This window comes from Pongo abelii, chromosome 2 (genome assembly GCF_028885655.2).
Source record: "Pongo abelii isolate AG06213 chromosome 2, NHGRI_mPonAbe1-v2.0_pri, whole genome shotgun sequence".
Taxonomy (NCBI): Eukaryota; Metazoa; Chordata; class Mammalia; order Primates; family Hominidae; genus Pongo; species Pongo abelii.
In genome coordinates, this window is record NC_085928.1 from 97696467 (window position 1) to 97717534 (window position 21068).

General features: G+C 38.2%; 2 protein-coding genes across 28 annotated transcripts in view; one reads left to right on the forward strand and one right to left on the reverse strand.

Annotated features, from left to right (window-relative positions):
* TASOR (transcription activation suppressor) overlaps window positions 1–13770 on the forward strand; it is a 60777-nt gene extending 47007 nt beyond the window's left edge. For 3 of the 8 annotated variants that reach the window (XM_009238892.4, XM_054552028.2, XM_054552032.2), the window contains 7 exons: window positions 2595–3517; window positions 7935–8057; window positions 8816–8975; window positions 9406–9514; window positions 11630–11808; window positions 11996–12160; window positions 13063–13770. In XM_009238892.4, coding sequence (XP_009237167.3) covers window positions 2595–3517; window positions 7935–8057; window positions 8816–8975; window positions 9406–9514; window positions 11630–11808; window positions 11996–12160; window positions 13063–13592 — 2189 coding nt within the window. In that variant the 3' untranslated portion in view covers window positions 13593–13770. Of the gene's footprint in view, window positions 1–2594; window positions 3518–7934; window positions 8058–8815; window positions 8976–9405; window positions 9515–11629; window positions 11809–11995; window positions 12161–12789 lie in introns of all 8 variants that reach the window. The other 5 variants (XM_054552030.2, XM_054552031.2, XM_009238894.4 and 2 more) reach the window with 3 other exon arrangements.
* A 1076-nt stretch (window positions 13771–14846) lies between these two features.
* CCDC66 (coiled-coil domain containing 66) overlaps window positions 14847–21068 on the reverse strand; it is a 69108-nt gene continuing 62886 nt past the window's right edge. For 11 of the 20 annotated variants that reach the window (XM_054550265.2, XM_063721553.1, XM_024244029.3 and 8 more), the window contains 6 exons: window positions 20447–20599; window positions 18895–19388; window positions 18283–18323; window positions 17064–17320; window positions 16690–16814; window positions 14847–15121 (listed from right to left, as the gene is read on the reverse strand). In XM_054550265.2, coding sequence (XP_054406240.1) covers window positions 15035–15121; window positions 16690–16814; window positions 17064–17320; window positions 18283–18323; window positions 18895–19388; window positions 20447–20599 — 1157 coding nt within the window. In that variant the 3' untranslated portion in view covers window positions 14847–15034. 20 annotated transcript variants of the gene reach the window in all.

The window sequence follows — 21068 nt, forward strand, 5'->3', positions numbered from 1 at the left end:
ACTAAAAATAAAAAAACTGGCTGAGCATGGTGGCTTCCGCCTGTAGTCGCAGCTACTCGGGAGTCTGAGGCAGGAGAACTGCTCGAACCTAGGAGGTGGAGGTTGCAGTGAGCCGAGATCTCACCACTGCACTCCAGCCTGGTGGCAGAGCGAGTCTCTGTCTCAAAACAAAAAAACAAAAAAAGCATTATTATGGATTGACATGTATGTGTGTTTTCAATCACTTATAAATGAAGATATTTTCAAAATAACGTGTTTTTTTTTTCTTTTTTTTTTTTTGCAACAGAATCTTGCTCCGTTGCCCAGGCAGGCTGGAGTGCAGTGGTGCATTCTTGGCTCACTGCAGCCTCTGCTTTCTGAGTAGCTGAGATTACAGGTGCTGGCCACCATGCCTGGCTAATTTTTGTATTTTTTTTTTTAGTAGAGACGAGGTTTCACCATGTTGGCCAGGCTGGTGTCGAACTCCTGAGCTCAGGTGATCTGCCCGCCTTGGCCTCCCAAAGTGCTCGGATTATAGGCATGAGCCACTGTGCCTGAGCAGTTAAGTTCTTAATAAAATCTTACAGGGGAATTTGTGCAAAATAAAATTAGGTTGTGATTATTTATATTTTATAAAGGGATCTATTTGGTTTAGAGGTTTTTAGTTATGGAAAATTCTCCATGTGGATTTAATTTATGTTTCAGGTTAAAAATATTCCCTTTATTTATAACCCTTGAGGAGTAAACTTACTGGTTTGTTGTTTAGCTATACATTTTGGGAGCCACTGTTTCATTTAAAGTAATAAATAGCTGGGTGTGGTGGTATGCACCTGTAGTGCCATCTACTTGGAAGACTGAGGCAGGAGGAATTGAGGCCAGAAATTCAGGGCCAGTCTGGGAAACATAGTGAGGCCCCATGTCTAATAAATAATTCAGAATTTTTTAAATTAAGGTAGTTCTCCCCAACCCATATGTTTTATGAGATGCAATTCAAATTTTTTTCTTTGAATATATCAGATATTTGACATGATACGTAATTCAAGAAGTCCAAAAATACTTGAGAAAGTAATACTACCCCGGCCCGGGACACTTAGATTCTTCCCCGTATATTAGCCATGGTTACCAATTTCTCGTGTATCCTTCCAGACACTTTATGTGTACTAAAGCACATTTTAATGTTGGAGATTTAAGATACTCAGGATATTTAGTACTCCTAATTATCTTATGAAACTTGGATTTTCTAGTTTATCAATTTCATACAGTTCTAATTCTTATCCTGGCACGTTGGATATTTTGTTCCCCTCTCACCTCCGCCTACAGACCCGCCTTGGGTCTTTTCACTGTGCTGACAAATTGCCTTTGCAATAGTTAATGAGTGTACTGGTTCATGATAACCACCAGGATTGGTAGAGAATGTCATAAGCTTGACTCCTAGTGAGGCTATTTAAACCTTTAGAAAAGTGTGATGAGTGTGAGCAAAATCTTTACTGTAGGTTTGAAAACTACCTGTACCTGGACTTTCTGATTTAGAGGCACCATTTCCTATACTACAGCAGCAATTTGTTAGGGAATGTTGGCCAAGGCTTAAAGAAAAACAGTAATTTTTTAGCGGGTAAAATTGTGTATACGTCTTCTAAGCAAAGATCATGAGTTTTTGTCCTTTCCTAAAATATAACACTAAAATCGAAGTTAAATATATTTTTCCCCTTGTTGCTTAAAAATGGAATTAGAGTTCCCTTTTCCGAATGTAGTTTCAAAAACATACTTTGTTTGAATTTAGGATTTTTTTGGGGAAAGTATTATCTTTTGGATTGAGGTATTGGTCAAGAGTGAAAGGTTTTAATCCCAGTAGTATCAGCTAACCTTAGTATCAGCTATCATCTGTATCTCAAATGAGGTATAGCTATCTTCTTTTCTCTTAGAATTATTTCCAAACAAAAGGAAAATATTTATGAAAGGACTGTCAAAAGTGTGCAGCTGTGAAATATGTTCTTCTCTTGTCTTATTGTTCCTTTTATTTCGTGATAAAATGAAGTCCCTAACATTACAGGAAATCTACTTAGCAACCTCATAAGTGAGAACAAGTCTGAAAGCAGATAAAATTAATTATCCCAGATCCTAGATGCAACTTTTAACTTGGCAGTTATTCCCACAGCTTTTCTGTTTGGTATTCTTACAATTGCCTTACACTCAGAATTCTCACTAAGGGGCCATTACCATAGTAGATATTACTTGGCAAATAATAAATACAGGGATTGAGCAAGCTGATGCAACTGACCATCTTGATTAAAACGTGTATTAAACTTAGATCTACAGAATGGTAGGGAGGCAGAAACAAGCAAATGACTTAATTTGTATTGATGCCAAATTGGTGCTTGCTTGAGTGCTTCAGAATAGCAGAGTTGTTAACACTAGCTACAACTCTAAGTACCGTCCCATAAGTAGGGCACATAGGGAATAGAATTCATACCAGAATTTTAGGATTTTATTTTACCTTCTAATATATAATTAGTTCTAAATGTGTGTTAACCCTTTTTTCCCCCAATTTAAGGGTTTGTGTTTTCATATCTTATCTTTTTGGATTGCTCTTATAATAATGAACTCTTCCTGTATAGGTATGAAATCACCAGAAGAACAACTGGTGTGTGTGCCACCACAGGAGGCCTTTCCTAACGACCCCCGGGTAATAAATAGACAGAGAAGTTCTGATTACCAGTTTCCATCCTCTCCATTTACAGACACACTAAAGGGCACCACTGAGGATGACGTGTTGACAGGTCAGGTGGAGGAGCAGTGTGTGCCAGCAGCAGAGGCAGAGCCGCCTGCAGTGAGCGAAACCACAGAGAGGACAGTGTTAGGAGAGTACAATCTCTTTTCTAGGAAGATAGAAGAGATTTTGAAGCAAAAGAATGTTTCATATGTCAGTAGAGTTTCCACACCTATCTTTTCAACACAAGAGAAGATGAAACGGCTTTCCGAGTTCATATATTCTAAGACTTCCAAAGCTGGTGTGCAGGAGTTTGTAGATGGTTTGCATGAGAAGCTAAATACTATTATTATTAAAGCATCAGCCAAGGGTGGGAATTTGCCACCAGTCAGTCCTAATGATTCTGGTGCTAAGATAGCATCGAATCCTCTGGAAAGGCATGTCATACCAGTTTCCTCAAGTGACTTCAACAATAAACGTCTCCTTGAGCCACTGTGTAGTGATCCTTTGAAAGATACCAACTCTAATGAGCAGCATTCCACTTCGACTTTAACTGAAGTAGAAATGAACCAGCCTCAACATGCCACAGAGTTAATGGTGACTTCTGATCATATTGTACCTGGTGATATGGCCCGGGAACCACTAGAAGAAACAACAAAATCCCCCAGTGATGTAAACATTTCTGCTCAACCAGCTCTTTCAAATTTTATAAGCCAGTTAGAACCTGAAGTATTTAATAGTTTGGTTAAAATCATGAAAGATGTCCAGAAAAATACTGTGAAATTTTATATTCATGAAGAAGAAGAGAGTGTGCTCTGTAAAGAAATAAAGGTAACTAAACCAGAAGGTAATAGTAATGCTGTACAAACTTCACTTGTTGGTGTGACCTCTATAAAATGGAAGTTTTTTGTATTTAAATGTTTTGTGTTTAAATGTTAGGCCAGGCATGGTGGCTAATACCTGTAATCCCAAAACTTGGGAGGCTGAGGCAGGAGGATTGCTTAAGGCCAGGAGTTCATGACCAGCCTGGGCAACATAACAAGACATTGTCTCTTAATAACAAAAATTAGGCGTGGTGGCACTTTACTGTAGTCCCAGCTGCTTGGGAAGCTCAAGTGGGAGGACCACTTGAGCCCAGGCATTCAAGATTACAGTTAGCTATGATTGTGCCAGCCTAGGTGACAGAGTGAGACCCTGTCTCTAAAAATAAATAGTAAAAATAAATGTTGATTGTGTATTTTCATAATTTAACTCAGGGTGGAATAAAAGAGTGGTAAGTCCAAGTAAATTCAGAACTTGTGATCTATGTTAGAATTTAGAATCTTGTTTTATAGTGTCATTTATGCACATACCTTTTAAACTTGATTTGAAGGTTTTAAGTATTTCTTGGATTTTTGTTTTTTTTTGAGACAGAGTCTCCCTCTGTCTCCCAGGCTGGAGTGCAGGGGCGTGATCTCGGCTCACTGCAACCTCTGCCTCCTGAGTTCAAGCGATTCTCCTGCCTCAGCCTCCCAAGTAGCTGGGATTACAGGCGTGCCACACCATGACTGGCTAATTTTTTTTTGTATTGTTAGTAGAGGGGAGGTTTCACCATGTTGATCAGGCTGGTCTGGAACTCCTGACCTCGTGATCTGCCCGCCTCAGCCTCCCAAAGTGCTGGGATTACAGGCGTGACCCACTGCGCCTGGCCGTTTCTTGGATTTTTAATGAAGAGGAGGGAAAAACACAGAGGAAAAGTTAAGTTGCCAGGGTTTATCTCATGGGGTTTGATTAATCACATAGAAAAACAAACTGCCCAGGGTTGGCCTAATGATAAACTTTTGGTGTTTCTTGATACCCTAGCCATGTAACATTCCCTTTAGCCTTTATTGATCAAGAAACCTGATAATCTTGAAGGACTCCTCAATCGTGAAAGATTTCTCATTGTGAGGTGTATTTTTTCTACCGAAGCTGCAGACATTTCAGATAGTTGGTTTAAACACACACACAGACAGCCGGGCATGGTGGCTCACGCCTGTAATCCCAGCACTTTCAGAGGCCAAGACGGGCGGATCACAAGTTCAGGAGATTGAGACCATCCTAGCTAACATGGTGAAACCCCCCCGTCTGTACTAACAGTACAAAAAATTAGCCGGGCATGGTGGCAGGCGCCTGTAGTCCCAGCTACTCAGGAGGCTGAGGCAGGAGAATGGGGTGAACCCGGGAGGCGGAGCTTGCAGTGAGCCGCGATCGTGCCACTGCACTCCAGCCTGGGCGACAGAGCAAGACTCCGTCTCAAAAAAAACCAAAAAAACAGACACACACACACGCCTTTCTGTGTGTCTGTATGTTTAGACATAGATACGTAAGTTTGTTACCAGTAGGTAGGTAAATGGTAACACATTGGAGCAATTACATTGGTATAATATTAGTAAAATTAATAATAAATTATGGGATTTTAATTCCTCAAAGGAATGCCTAGGATTTTGAAATAAATGCCTGCTCTCATTTATGGAGTTTACTTACCATGACTGGAATTTCATTAGAGGAAGCAGAGGGACCATGGGCTTTATAGCTGCTAACATGTCCTAAGCCTTTTGTAAGTTTGGGGATCTCTGAGGTCAGCATGTTTTGTGTGACGTTACCTGGTCAAGACCTGAAGAACATAGAAATGACATGAGTCAGAGTACTGTGTTGGGCTTTCTTTACTGATTCTTAATGGTTTCTTGGGAAAATGAAATGCGACTTCTAGGAATTCCTTGGTTGCATTTTTGCCCTGCATGACTGAATGTAGAGTTTCTCAACTTTTCCCCACCAGCCAGCAACAAGTTCCCAAGCATAGTACTCTTTGGGGGCATAGCTAGCTGCATATTGGTTTGGGGTTAGATGAGAGAATAGGTTGGGCACAGTTCCCGGTTTGCTTAGCATAACTCCCAACTTCCTCCATCCCGCCCCCCCCCCCCCGCTCCTTTTTTTAAAAGGATTTGTAACACACACCTATTCGACATTTTAACAAATTTATTTATTGAGACGGAGTTTTGCTCTTGTCGCCCAGGGTGGAGTGTAATGGCACTATCTTGGCTCACTGCAACCTCTGCCTTCTGGGTTCAAGCAATTCTCTTGCCTCATCCTCCCAAGTAGCTGGGATTGCAGGCACCCGCCACCACTCCCAGCTAATTTTTTGTATTTTTAGTAGAGACGGGGTTTCACCATGTTGGCCAGGCTGGTCTCGAACTCGTGACCTTAGGTGATGTGCCTGCCTTGGCCTCCCAAAGTACTGGGATTACAGGCGTGAGCCATCGCACCCACCCGTTACATTTAGATTAAGGGGATAGGAGATGCATTTCCTGATGAATTGTGCTTTTAATTTATCTGGCATAGAATAAGTCATTTCTGTCATTTATATAGAATAAAAGAGCATTCTTTGTTTACGAATCTGATAGAAAACCAGGTTGAAACTTTAATTCTTTTAATCAATATCCATTGGAAATATTCCAGCAAAAATACTACAGTAAAAGACTTTATGAATAAAAATATAAACTTTAAATATTTCTGGAGTCAAACTGATTTATTATATGAATTAAAGTGTCTTATTTAAAATGAACTTAAAGCTTCTTAATGTGAGAAGACATCAAAAATTACCAGCAGGGAGGCTGAGGCGGGCGGATCATGAGGTCAGGAGATCGGGACCATCCTGATTGACACGGTGAAACCCCGTCTCTACTAAAAATACAAAAAATTAGCCAGGCGTGGTGGTGGGTGCCTGTAGTCCCAGCTACTCGGGAGGCTGAGGCAGGAGAATGGTGTGAACCCAGAAGGCAGAGCTTGCAGTGAGCCGAGATAGCGCCACTGCACTCCAGCCTGGGTGACAGAGCAAGACTCCGTCTCAAAAAAAAAAAAAAAAAAAATTACCAGCAGGCATGTCAGATGGTAATTTACCTTTTCATTAACTGACTAAGGTGGTCTGAGATCTGCCCAAAAGTTCCAGAGATTGGATCAAAATCAGTGTAGAAGGTGCTGCTTTAGCACAACAACATCCTCTTTGGGGTGACACTTGAGGTTGAAAGAGCAGCAGACTGGTTGTCAGGTAAGCTGGGTTTTTATTATAGCTGTCTGACCAGCTGTGCTGACATTAAAAGTAATCTCTGCAATGAGGAATATGACCTCCAGGATCCTGCAGTTTGCTTCAGTGTTCAGGATTCCACCAGCAAGCAGAGAGCAAAGGGAACTCTGCATGGAAGTCTGCCTGTGTCGTGAAAAGGCAGTACCATGTTCACCAGCATGGAGGAAGAGTTACTAGTTGGGAGAGTCTACTTTGAAGACAGAAACTTGACAGAAATGGCTAATTTGTATGTGAATACCATTGTACATAATGAAGCTCTACATAAATGCTTTTTTAGCTGTTGTGAATTAAGGGAGCTATGGTTGTGAAAGTTAACTCTGAAGGCGTTTATCCCAGTTAATACTGCTGCAAATAACCAAGGGCCTGCTTAGAATGGAAAGGAAAAGGTGAGCTAGGGAGTGGTTAATGATTAGACTCTAGGTTGCCTTAAAAGTGTTTCTCATAGGATATTATAGGCAACCTAGGGTCTAATCATTAACCTCTATAATAACTAAAGGAGCTGGGTTAAGAACCTGGCCTAATTAACAGTTCTTTCTGTTAATTCACACTGTTATTTGGCTGGCTTTGCATAGTGCTGTAACATTGTGACTGTGATTGGTGAAGCTCTGTAACATTGTGACTATGTGATTGGTGAAGCTCTGACCTTTAGATTCCTCTCTAGAAAAGAAAAGTGGATTTGGGCCATGTGCAGTGGCTCACGCCTGTAATCTCAGCACTTTGGGCGGCCAAGGCAGGAGGATCACTCGAGCCCAGGAATTTAAGACCAGCTTGGGCAACACAGCGAGACTCTGTCTCTTACAAAAAAAAAAAAAAAAAAATTAGCCTGGTATAGTGGTGTGAGCCTAGTGCTATCCATGTATTCAGGAGGCTGAGGTGGGAGGGTTGCTTGAGCGTGGGAGGTCAAGGCTGCAGTGAGCTGTGATCATGCCGCTACACTCCAGCCTGGGCAACAGTGAGACCCTGTCTCAAAGAAAAGAAAAAAAAAAAAAAAAAAGGATTTGATGGTCTCTTAAGAGTGTAAGTTCATTCATTGTTAATAATGTCCTAGTAGTAGTTAAGCTTATCAGTTTATCTTGCATTTCTGGTGTTAAATTGATGTTTACAAAGAAGTATTTTAATATTGATTTAGTTGTTTTTCTTTAACAGGAATATCTTATCAAATTAGGCAATACAGAATGTCATCCAGAACAGTTTTTGGAAAGAAGATCAAAATTAGATAAACTATTGATTATTATTCAAAATGAAGACATTGCAGGTTTCATTCACAAGGTAGACTATTAAGTCAAATTCACTACTTACTTTGGTTTTAAAAACTCCCTTATTTTAAAATCTTACTGTCTGCCAGACTAGGGTTTTTAAAATAAGCTTTAAAGGAGATTAAACTTAAGGACCCATCTATGAATCAGCTTGTGAGATTCAAGTTTGTACCTATGCAAAATTTTAAATTGCTGCACATCACAGATCTTCCCTGTCACTCAGGTAGTCAAGACTAATAAGAGTACTGAATCCTTGAATGCCATTGGGTCTGCTGAATGACTACATAATGTTTTCATGTTCATTTGTATGTCCTAGGAAAAACCTATTTGTGCTCCATCTTTGCCAGACCAGTCCCCTTTTCCCTTAAATTTTGAGGTATCCCATCTAGTCTTAGGAGCCCTATCTCCATCCTACATCTTGGATGCCTTTCCTGATTGTTTGACTGTTCGAGCACATAGGCTTTTGCCTTCATCTGAATTCTGACTGTACTCACAGGTTATAGAGAGGTCAGCTTTTGTCCATTTTGTGTTTTCAGGTCTGTTGTAAGCTCCTTTTCCTTAGTGGTCTGTGGTAGGTCCCAGTACATAAATGTTGGTTTATATATTGGGAAATAATGTTGGGAATATTATTTGCGTGGCTTTCCAGAGGCAATCCACTAATATAGATAAGCCATAATGCATTCTGTTAGACTTCTTGTAGGTTCCTTCACACTTGAGTCTGTCAATTCATTCCCTCCATCTGTTTCTCTTTTTGTTTTGGGATTTAAACAGATACCTGGCTTGGTGACTTTAAAGAAGCTCCCCTGTGTTAGTTTTGCTGGTGTTGATAGCCTGGATGATGTTAAAAATCATACATACAATGAATTATTTGTATCTGGAGGTTTTATCGTATCTGATGAATCAATTCTAAACCCAGAGGTTGTCACAATTGGTAAGATGATGTTCTTTTGAGCACGTAACTCTTCTTCTGACTCTCATACTTTTTAATGTACTGTCCATTTATTCTGCCATTCACAGATAACTAGTACATTTCAGTCTTTTCTTGAGCTTTTATTACCTCAAATTTCTTTCCCCTTCTCTTAGACCAATAATATCCTCTAAATCTGGTGTAAAGCAAGGCTGTCTGCCCCTGCTGCAGTTGAATCACTTCTTGTATTACTGTCATCAGCATGTTCTTTTTTATGTGTAGATGTTGTATTCTTATAGCTTTAGGCATGTATGGATCTGTCTCCCTTAGAGAAATGAAAATAGTACATAGGAAAGTAGGTGTTTCTACATAATATGAAAAAGCACTTCTTTCATAATTCACTTGTGGAATGATTATTTATTGAATTAAAAACGAACTTCATTATCTCTAACAGAGAACCTTAAAAATTTTTTGACATTCCTTGAAGAACTTAGTACTCCAGAAGGAAAATGGCAATGGAAAGTCCACTGTAAATTTCAGAAGAAACTAAAGGAACTAGGCAGGTAAGCTTTGAAACATAACTGTATAATGGTTGTTGATTTTAACATTGTACTCACAATATTTCTCTCTTCCCATGTTTGTAGATTATGGATGTTGTTCATTTTTCACAGATGTCCATAGCCAGCCATAATTGAGTATAGATACTGAATTATTCTAGCCTTTATAAGAAGAAGCAGTATTTTTCAGTAAAAGTTTGCTGAAGTTGTTATGTGTATAGGTAAAATCGGTTTAATCTTTGCCATTTGTGGATTTAGAGTAATCATCCAAATGGAATGATCAGCATTTTTTTCTTTTTTTTTGAGATAAGAGTTTTGCTTTTGTAGCCCAGGCTGGAGTGCAATGGGACGATCTCGCCTCACTGCAACCTCCGCCTTCTGGGTTCAAGCAATTCTCCTACCCCAGCCTCTCAAGTAGCTGAGATTACAGGCGCCTGCCACCATGCCCAGCTAATTTTTGTATTTTTAGTAGAGATGGGGTTTCACCACGTTGGCCCGGCTGGTCTCGAACTCCTGTCCTCAGGTGATCCGCCTGCCTCGGCCTCCCAAACTGCTGGGATTACAGGTGTGAGCCACCGTGCCCGGCCAGCATTTTCCTTTTTTAACTGAACTGTATGTGCCAACTACATCAGGCCCTCTCCCAACTGACTACTTTGTAGGTAGCTAATAAAATTACATATATTTGGACAAGGATTAATCTTGACCTGGTGAGGTGATTTGTGAGTAGGACATCAATTCATGTATATATAGATAATTTCTAATATGCATGGAAGTCACTTCTTCAAGTGTGATCTTTGGAACACTAGTCACTTGAGAGATTCCATAAATGATTATGGTAATCAGGCACGTTTGGGACACTATATTCTACTAGTAAAGTCTATAAAATGTATTTACACATGAAAGGATATGAAGAACTCTAGTTAAAAGAATTTACATTGTGTCAATCATTATTTCCTTAAACTTATACCACAAAATTTTATTTCTTAAAATACGACATTCCATGGTACACTTTTCAGGAAATTCAGGCTTAAATAATTTTTGAGTATTTAATTTGTTGTAGCAATTCACTTTTAAAAGCTTATCTCCACTTGTTGCCTTGTCCCTTGCAATATAGAAACAGCTTAGAACTGGCCGGGCACGGTGGCTCACGCCTGTAATCCCAGCACATTGGGAGGCTGAGGCGGGTGGATCACGAGGTCAGGAGATTGAGACTATCCTGTCTAACATGGTGAAACCCCATCTCTACTAAAAATACAAAAATTAGCTGGGTGTGGTGGCATACACCTGTAGTCCCAGCTACTCGGGAAGCTGAGGCAGGAGAATCGCTTGAACCCAGGAAGCGGAGGTTGCAGTAAGCCGAGATTGCACCACTGCACTCCAGGCTGGCGACAGAGCGAGACTCTGTCTCAAAAAAAAAAAAAAAGAAATAGCTTAGAGCCATAATAGTGTATTATATTTTATTTTTTATGACAGAGTTTCGTTCTTGTTGCCCAGACTGGAGTGTAATAGAGCAGTCTCAGCTCACTGCAACCTCTGCCTCCTGGGTTCAAGTGATTCTTCCGCCTCAGCCTCCCAAGTAGTTGGGATTACAGGCATGAGCCACCTCACCCGGCTAATTGTGAATTTTGAGTAGAGATGGGGTTTCACCATGTTGGCCAGGCTGGTCTCGAACTCCTGACCTCAGGTGATCCAACTGCTTTGGCCTCCCAAAGTTTTGGGATTACAGGTGTGAGCCACCGGGCCTGGTCCGTATATTGTGTTTTTTGAAGGAAGGATTTATACTTTTTTTGTCCCTTTAAGTCCTTCATTAAAGTTCAAATCATTAAAGTTCAAAATTAATAAAGGTAATCATAATTTATTATTTAGTAAGTAGAGTAATCAGCTGAGATTTTAGCCTAAGCTGTATAGCTGGCTCTGAGGCCTCGCGACCAAGAAACCCCTGGACTTATCCCTTCTTTCTTTCTTTCCAAAGAAACACACCCCTACATCAGGCAGAGAGCTAAAGCAGTGCAGCTGTCATTAGTTGCCTCAGTGGAGAAATTGAATTTTAATCTAAAGCAGAAATTTCCATACTAAATTTTAGAAGTACAGATCCAGAAACTGAACTGCTTAATTTCACAGATTGAATGCTAAAGCTCTAAGTCTGTTGACGCTTCTGAATGTCTATCAGAAGAAACATCTGGTTGAAATTTTGTCATACCACAATTGTGATTCACAAACTCGAAATGCTCCAGAATTGGATTGCCTTATCAGACTTCAGGCTCAGAACATACAGCAACGACACATAGTCTTTTTAACAGGTAAAGAGAGCACTCCTAAGCTTTCTACTATGAATATAGGAATGTGTGAATGAAAGGATTTTATGGGGCTGTGGTGGGTATTGCTAAGCTTTGATTCTGAAAATGTGAAGGAAAAGATTTTGTGAGGGCTGGGGGCTGTCATATGTTTTGAAGTGTTTCATACATGAAACTTTTTTTCTTAATTTAGAGAAGAACATCAAGATGCTTTCCAGTTATACAGATAATGGAATAGTGGTTGCAACTGCTGAAGACTTCATGCAAAACTTTAAAAATCTTGTGGGCTATCACAATTCAATCACAGAAGAAAACCTTCCGCAGCTTGGTGCTAATGAGAATCTTGAGTCGCAGTCAGGTAACTTTTCAGTGGTTTTCATTTTCTTTAACGCAGACAGAAAAAGAGGAATGGTTTTGCTGTTAACCAAATAATGAAATTACCATTTTGAAACCACGTACGTCAGTATAAACAGCCATAGGGAAAGTATTTCAAGACATTTATCATTCTAATACTTAGCATGCACAAGATCTGCTCATTTATTATACTGTAGCAAGTGTAAGTTGTTAGTTATTATAGATTATGCATTTCTATCTATATTGTAGACAGTGCATACTATGGAGTATGCATTTTCTCTGAGGGTTTGTAAGCATTATTGGTTACTGTTGTCAGCAAAGGGGTTATATTAATAAAAAGGTAGGAAACCAGATATGGCGATTTAGCATTGAGCTACTAGATTTCCCCACATGCGTAAAGCAATTTAATTGCAAGATAGTAGAGTTGTCATAGCTTGAATCTTTCGTGAGATGGCCTCTGCTTTGGTTCCAGGTTCTATGTAAAATGAAAGATGTACTTTTGTTTTTGATGAAAAAAAGCAGAAATGATCATTCATTTAGTGCTAACCAGTTTAGTAATCCAGTGAAGCTAGATGTCAAAAAATTTTATTTTATATTTGTCTTGTCAAATACTGAATTACCGTATAACTTTAGATGCTGTTTTGACATTAACCCCTTTGGAGCTGGGAGTTGGGATTTCCCAACATTAAACGTGAACACGTTTCGCAGAAGCTTTTAGCATCGGATTATCTGGACATTCACATCTAGTGTGAGTGTTGTGACTAAGTGAACTTGTGGCAGAAGACCAAGCTTTAAGGGATTGTGGACTTGCAGACCCTGACGCGTTATATTGTGTGAGTAGTGTATAATTTTAAAACTTAAACTGTGTATTTCAATAGAGGAGGACTTTTTGTTTTTTAAATGTAGCTCTTTTAGAAAACGATGAAAAGGATGAAGAGGATATGTCTCTGGATTCAGGGGATGAAATCTCACATATAGAAGTATGCAGCAATTTTCATTCAGAAATATGGGAGAGAGAGACCAAAGGATCACGTGGAACAGATCAAAAAAAGAATACTCAAATTGAGTTGCAATCGTCTCCTGATGTGCAAAACAGTTTATTAGAAGATAAGACTTATCTTGATTCTGAAGAGAGAACTTCTATTGATATAGTATGCTCTGAAGGAGAGAACAGCAATTCAACAGAACAAGATTCATATAGTAACTTTCAGGTTTATCATAGTCAATTAAATATGTCCCATCAGTTTAGTCATTTTAATGTTCTCACTCATCAGACATTTTTGGGGATACCATATGCCCTTTCATCAAGTCAGTCTCAAGAAAATGAAAATTACTTCTTATCTGCTTATACTCAAAGCTTGGATAGAGATAAATCTCCACCTCCCTTAAGTTGGGGGAAAAGTGTTTCTTCCAGGCCATATTCACAAGAGAAATAACTGTAGTAACTTTTTTTTTAATAGATTGTTGTGGACTTTGTTTATTAACAGTTTATATTTCATTCTCTAAACAAAAGGTTCTTGTTCTTTCTCAAATGTTTTTTCTTTTATTTAAATCATGATGGTCTGTAACAGTTGAAGCATCTAAAAATTGAAATAAATATATATTTTTAACATATATTGTACTTGAATTATCTCATGTTGGCACTTCTAAGTTTTACTTTTTGTATGTTACCTGTACTTAGGCTTCAAATTGAAGCCTGTTTTATGTGTAAAATCAGATGCTTGCAGGAGGACGGTAAACAGCAAAGGCTTTACTTCTTTTCCTCTAATGTCACCTGATAAAAAGTACCTTTGTTGAAGTGAATTATTTTGATGTAGGCTTTTGTATAGTGTGTTTCCACAGGTATAAGCCAGTAATAGCAGTGTTAATATTTACAGGATTTTGGCTCAATACCTCAAGATTTATCTAACAATGCAGTTTCATTTAGATAATAAACTATGTACATAGGACACATTTTTTATCTCTAGGCTTAGTCATGTAAAAACTGCTTATTGCTAAAATTCTGGTAACTTTTTGAGAGTATTGGATAATTAATTTTCAGTACCTGCACAATCCTTGATTTAATGAAATAAATTTTTTATTTCAAAAGATAGGCTTCTGTTTATCAAAGGCATTGAACAATTTGATTTTTAAATTAGTTTTAGCAAAATGGAAGTATAATGGAAATATATTTTTGAGGTGGTCTTAGTAATTACCATTTGTTGAACACATTAATGCTATACTAGACAGATACAGTGGAGATAGCTTTCAAACCCATATCTATTCCTAACTAACTAACTACTGCCTCTAATACTAATTACTAACTTGTTACTAATGCTAACTTATAAAAATGTTTTTGAAAATTGCAATTTCTACAAATAAATGTCATACTGCAAATAAATGTCATAAAAGCAGGATTTAGAGAAGAAAACAATTTCCACAGGAGCCTAAACTGTGAATTTGTGTTATTTTAGTAAAAGTTATGGAGTTATGTATGGGTCTACACGTGTTAATAAGTTAGACAGAACTTTTTGGCACTTAAAACAAATGCATGAGTGGTATTTCAGTTCCTAAGTTACATAAAAAGTGTGAAAGAACACTGTGAGGTCCCAGGAATGCCAGACTATATTAAGGTAAGTAGAAAGTGTTTTTATAGGGCTTCAATACCCAGGTGGTGACAGCAGAAGAACTGTTTTTTTTTACTACTAAGCTTTTACAAAAGTATCTGTTTTATTTGTATAGAACAAGTACAGCATTTTACTACATAGTATACAAGTTTTTAATGAGCATTTAAAAAAATAAGTAAATCTAGGCTATTTGAAAAATACAGTTGAGCCAGTGAGCACATTTTATAATTTGGAAGACACAAATCAAATGTGAAGGATTTGATTTTCTACATTTAAAATGAAGAACCAAAATTCTCTTCTTGATTTTCAGCTAAAGGCAGGAGACTACTTTCCAACTCCTTTTGCTTCTGGAGAAGGCCCTGAAATCACATTGATACATGTTAGTAAAATGTGCACACCTGACTTGCAATGTTGTGTTAAACTAGAATTCTATTCACTTGGAAAACATACTGCTTAGGATAAAATTTTGTCATTCAAAAAGTTTTTCAGAAATGCTTGTACTAGACCACCTCATTTGGATATATAGCTATCACATTTGTAAGATTCTATTTTTAGCATAAAAATCAATGGGATGAAAATTTTCTTAAAAATCAAGACTCCATAACTATGGGAGTAAATGAAGTCATCCCTTCTCCCCCAATCCACCCCCAAGTGCTCTTAGATACCGAAGGAGTCTCCCTTAACATACAGTGTTTTTTTTGTTTGTTTGTTTTTTTGACGGAGTCTCGCTCTGTCGCCCAGGCTGGAGTATAGTGGTGCAATCTCGACTCACTGCAAGCTCTGCCTCCCAGGTTCACACCATTCTCCTGCCTCAACCTCCTGAATGGCTGGACTACAGGCACCCGCCACCACACCTGGCACACCTGGCTAATTTTTTATATTTTTAGTAGAGACAGGGTTTCACTGTGTTAGCCAGGATGGTCTCGATCTCCTGACCTCATGATCTGCCTGCCTCAGCCTCCCAAAGTGCTGGGATTACAGGCTTGAGCCACTGCTCCTGGCCAACATCCAGTATTTTATCTTGACTGTCCTAACCTTATCTTAGATGCTAACAGAAGGGTCCTGCTGAAATAACACTGGGTGCTATATTGATGGGTTAATGTGTACATCATATTCCTTCCTCTTTCTCTCACAATTTTTGTCTCCACTAAGCAAGAGGTAAACTAACACTTCGTCACTCTAAAGAAATAACTTACTTATGTAAAACTCTTAGTAACCCTGTTTGTTTGTTTGTCTTCAAATGAGTAAATAGACCAAAGTGGGGGGACAATTTTCTAGTTCTGTAGAGGGAAAAACATCTGAGTCAACATTTTGAAATACAGAGGGTATTGGTACATGACGACATGGAAAAGGGCACTTTTAAACACAGCTTACTCTTCCCCAAGTACAGAGAGTACACAGTGAATCAAAACTAACTACAGCCATTCTTTTTAAAGCCTGAGGGATGGAGCAAAGGTGTAAGGATGTTACCTGTTTGTTTTAATCAGAGAGCAAAAAGAAGTCACAATAGTTTGGGAGAAAAAGTCTGGTGAGTAAGGTTATGCATATAATTTCATACTGAATTTATTACTATTTGGGATGTATGTCAATGTTCTATTCTAACACTGCCAACACATCAATTTTTTAAAAAGCGTGGGCCACGTTGCTAAGAATTTGTTAAAGCATAACTGTATTTTTTGTTTTAGGGCCTTATTGATGTTTTGCCGTTCCAATGTATGCATTTTTTTACTCAATAAACTTGTCTTAATTTTAGAACTGTCTGATGAAAGTCCCATTTTATTTGTGTCTAACATACAGGAACTGAAATATTTTTGTTAAAACCTGGGATGCACCGAAGTAACTTAAAACAGCCATTCAACACGTTCCCCCAACCGCCCACGCCACATAAAGAACAGACAAATCTATCTACACTTGAAAAAGCTCATACCTGTCTCAGTTCTGAAAGTCCCTTAAGGATTGCTTGCTGTCGATCCCTATTTTTCACCATGTTAGGATTAAGAAGTGGATCCCTGACACAGTCAGAATCAAATAGCTGTCGTTCTTGGCCACAGTCTAAAGCCAGATGAAAGTAACAAGTCAGGCAGTCAATTACATTAGTAAAATGACATAGCCCTGTGCTATATAATATTGTAAGGAGTCATTAATAAATATGTATCCTAGGAAAGTACTAAGCAAAATTTAAGACATATTCAAGAAACTTTGTAGAACTAAGTGCAGGAATTACTAATTTGGAATTTAAGGTTGGGGGTTTACATGGGTCTTCAATTTTTACAGTTAGTTAGAATGCTTATATTTACTTACCTTGTGAATTTTGGTACTGAGGGTCCTGGGTTGAAGGCCCAGACAATGGTGCATCGGGATCAAGGTAATAGATCTCATTTGTTCGAACATAGGGAATAAAATGGGATGATTCAGAAATCCCAGATGATAATTCTGTTTGATTACCTCCTGAGATCAAATTCTCTCTCTCATAGCTACTGTTTTTTAGTGGTAAGTGTAATGTATTTTGAGTTTGTTGGGTTCTGTTTTTCACTGCTGGAACTGGTGATGATGGAGACCTATTTAAAAAAAAAAAAAAATAGCCGTAGTAAAAAATTGTGTATTTAAATTAAGTGTATCTCTTTAATCACATTTCACTTTCTTTATGAGATGAAGTCTCGCTCTGTTGCCCAGGCTGGAGTGCAGTGGCACGATCTCAGCTCACTGCAACTCTGCCTCCTGGGTTCAAGCAACTCTCCTGCCTCAGCCTCCCAAGTAGCTGGGATTACAGGCGTGAGCCACATGCCTGGCCCATTTCACTTTATTCTAAATGTACCTGTAACACCTTTGGGAATATACGCATAGAAGCCTGAACTCTATAATAATGTTCCATAAAACCGGGGAAGAGAATGGTATTCATTTATGTTTTTACTAGCACTAGCTATGGTATGTGTACTGTAGCACAAGGGAGAAATTTAATTACTAGATCCTGCGGAACACTGCTGGCTTGGTTAATCTGAGCCTACTGCTTCTCCTTAGATAATTCACCATACAATAATGTACTCACCATCTGAACGAAACTTGTTTTTAGAGCCCCATTCTGGGACAACTAAACCAGCTGGTTCATGCACAAAGGCAGAATAAAAATTCTAATGGCTCTAAATCTCTCATTAACTGACTGAATTTCTCATTGTCCTTATCAGTCATTTCTTCCCATTCACCGCCCCCCCGCCATCCCTCCTCCCAAAGCAGAATGCCTATTCTGCTAATGACATACCTGGAATATCAAAATCACTTAGTTAAGTCTAGAGATAAAAGTAAGTGTTATCTACATTCCTGCCTAGGCCCAGTCCAACTTGGGCCTTCAAGCTCCTACTAAAGTGCCACACTATCCCTTAAACCTCTAACCCTCACCTGGAAGCCACACCCTTTCTGATTGTTCTCTACATATACCATATGATGCTGTCCAGATCTTGAATCCCTTTTTTGTCCCACACAGAAAGCACTAAGTAGCTGCGGAATTAATCTGATGCATACATACCTTTCCTTGCTAAATGAATGAATATTCAGAGGCTCTTCTTCCTAAAAGATGGACAGATAAATGCAGAAAGGAATATATAGCATTTTCACATGTCTCCACAAATATTTTTTAGGGCTACTTGTTGAAATAATCTGAGGGTAATATTTGAATAACAGGTACTGACTGAGCAATAGAATAGATAGATTTAGTTTTTTCCAGAGTCAAAACTAATCCTTGGGAGTTCCTCATCTCCCAAACCTCTGTCTATGTGGACTATAAACAAGGGTTTTAAAGGGGTATTTGAATACACAGCATTCATCTATAGAAGTTGTATAAGTGTAAAGCACTTGATAAGCATAAGGAAACCTTTTCAGCTTTGTGGGCCATATTGTTTCTGTTGCTAGTCTGGTGTGTGAAGTCAGCCACAGACGATTCATAAAAGAATGGGTTGACTATGTTCGTACAAAACTTTCCAAAACCAGGTAGCAGCCTGGATTTGCCCATGGGATATAGTTTGCTGATCCCTAATGTAAACTGAAACAGATCAGAACAGCCTTACCAAAGCATACATATGAGAAACTGTGTTTTGAATCCAGAAACGTCAACACATCTTCTAAGATGGAAGAGCTTTACCTTTTTGACTAGATGCCACCTGAACTTTGACTCAGTTTCTTGATGAGATGAATGAAAAATTTCTGGTGAAATGCCTCTGTTTTGAGAGAGGTGCCCGGGATTATTTTTTTCTACCAAATGAAGCAATTCCATCTGCCTCCTTACTTCTTTTTCTTCTCTCTGCTTTTGAAGCTGTTTAGGGTACTTTTCTGATGCTGGAATATACCTTTTAGGTGGCTTATTTATATTCCAATCGGGCCTTTTAGGATATTTCTTCATGTGTTTTGTTTGTTTGTCTATTCTTGTGAACTGATTACACTGGTCATTACACCGATTGTTTTCTTTTTCTAAGCTGGCTCCTTTATCCTGAGTTAGTTCTTGCTTGTTTTTCTTGGTGCTAAACTGTCCAATAAGTTCTGCCGAAATCTCAAGAGATGAACAATTTGTGATGTCCCTCTCCATTAATGATCCACAATGTGATTCTGCATTGGTGAATATTCCTATATTTAAGTCATCTAAAAAAAAGTTTCAAATGATTTTTAAAAATTGTAAACAAAATTTTCAATTTTAAATAATTTTCCCCAAAACATTAAACAATTATTGCCCTCTAAGACTTTTTTCTTTCATTAATTTTCAACAAAACCGAAACTCTATACTCATTAAAGAACAACCACATACTCCCAACCACTGGCAGCCACCACTCTAATTTCCATTTCTGTGAATTGATAATCATGAAAAGATGCTCAACATCATCAGTCACTGGGGGAAATGCAAACCAAAACCACCTAAGATACCACTTCACAACCAGTAGAATAACAAGGGTTGGCAAGGATATAGAGAATCAGAACCCACATGCACTGATGGTGGGAATGTAAAATGGTACCACTGCTTTGGAGAAGAGTTTGGTGGTTCCTCAAAATGCTAAACATACAGTACCTGTTACTCATGACTCAGCAATTCTACTCTTCTCTCAAAAGAACTAAAAATGTACATCCACAAAAATCTATATATGAATGTTCACAGCAGCATATTAATAGCCCAAAAGTGGAAATAACCCAAATGTTCATCAACTCATGAATAAAAATGTGGTATTATAAATGTAATATTTATTCAGTGACAAACAGGAATGAAGTACCGACACATGCTACAACATGGATGAACCTTAAAACATGCTAAGAGAAAAAAGCCAGAGAAAACCGTCTGTGGTCTAATTCCAGTTACATGAAATGTCCAGAACAGGCAGAAATACTCAGAGACAGGATGTTAACTGGAGGAGAAAAGAGAAATAGAAAGTGACAAGTAATGGGTACAGTGTTTCTTTCTAGAGTGATCAAAATGTTTTAGAATCAATCGTGGTAATGGTTGCCCCACTGAATACCAAAAAAGACTAAACTGTAGGGTAAATTTTGTGGTATGTGACATATTTCAACAAAGCTGTTATCCCTTTATTTTGTAACTCATGAAAACCTCAAGTTTCGTCAATTTTTGAACTTTTAAATTGAACTTAATTCTAATTGCTTTAATTATGACTTTAAGTAAATTTTACATCAAACCACAATTTCCACACAAATACCTGTTTGCACACCAGTATCCTTCTTAGGAGAAGTCGTAGAATTCATGTATGTATTCATTTTACCACTGACTTCATCAGAATCATGTCTTGAATTTGAAATGTTAGATGCGTTATATTCTATTTGTATTGTATCAACTGGCAAAGAGAAATTACCTGATAAAACAACACTTAAGGAATATTAATAAAAATTATGTATAGCAGCAACTAAATACAATAATTTTCACTTAATCAGAATGAACACTGCAATAAAAATTTTCTTACAAAAAGTTACCCACATTCCTATCAGTTACTGAATTTAGGGAGATCATTTAATAATTGTTCTCTATAAAAGTAGACACAAAAAGTACACATTTTACCTATTATTTTAACATTAACACATTTTAACCTTTAGTTCTGCTTTTATTTCAATTTTCCACATAAATTAAGCATTCCTATTCATAAAATTATACTAAACTCTGATATTCCTACAAAAATAGTAGGTATATTAAAGGTATTAAAAATAGGCAATCATTTAGGCTGGGTGCAGTGACTAACACCTGTAATCCCAACACTTTGGGAGGCCAAGGTGGGAGGGTCATCTGAAGGCAGCAAGACCAGCCTGGGCAACAAAGCAAGATTCCGT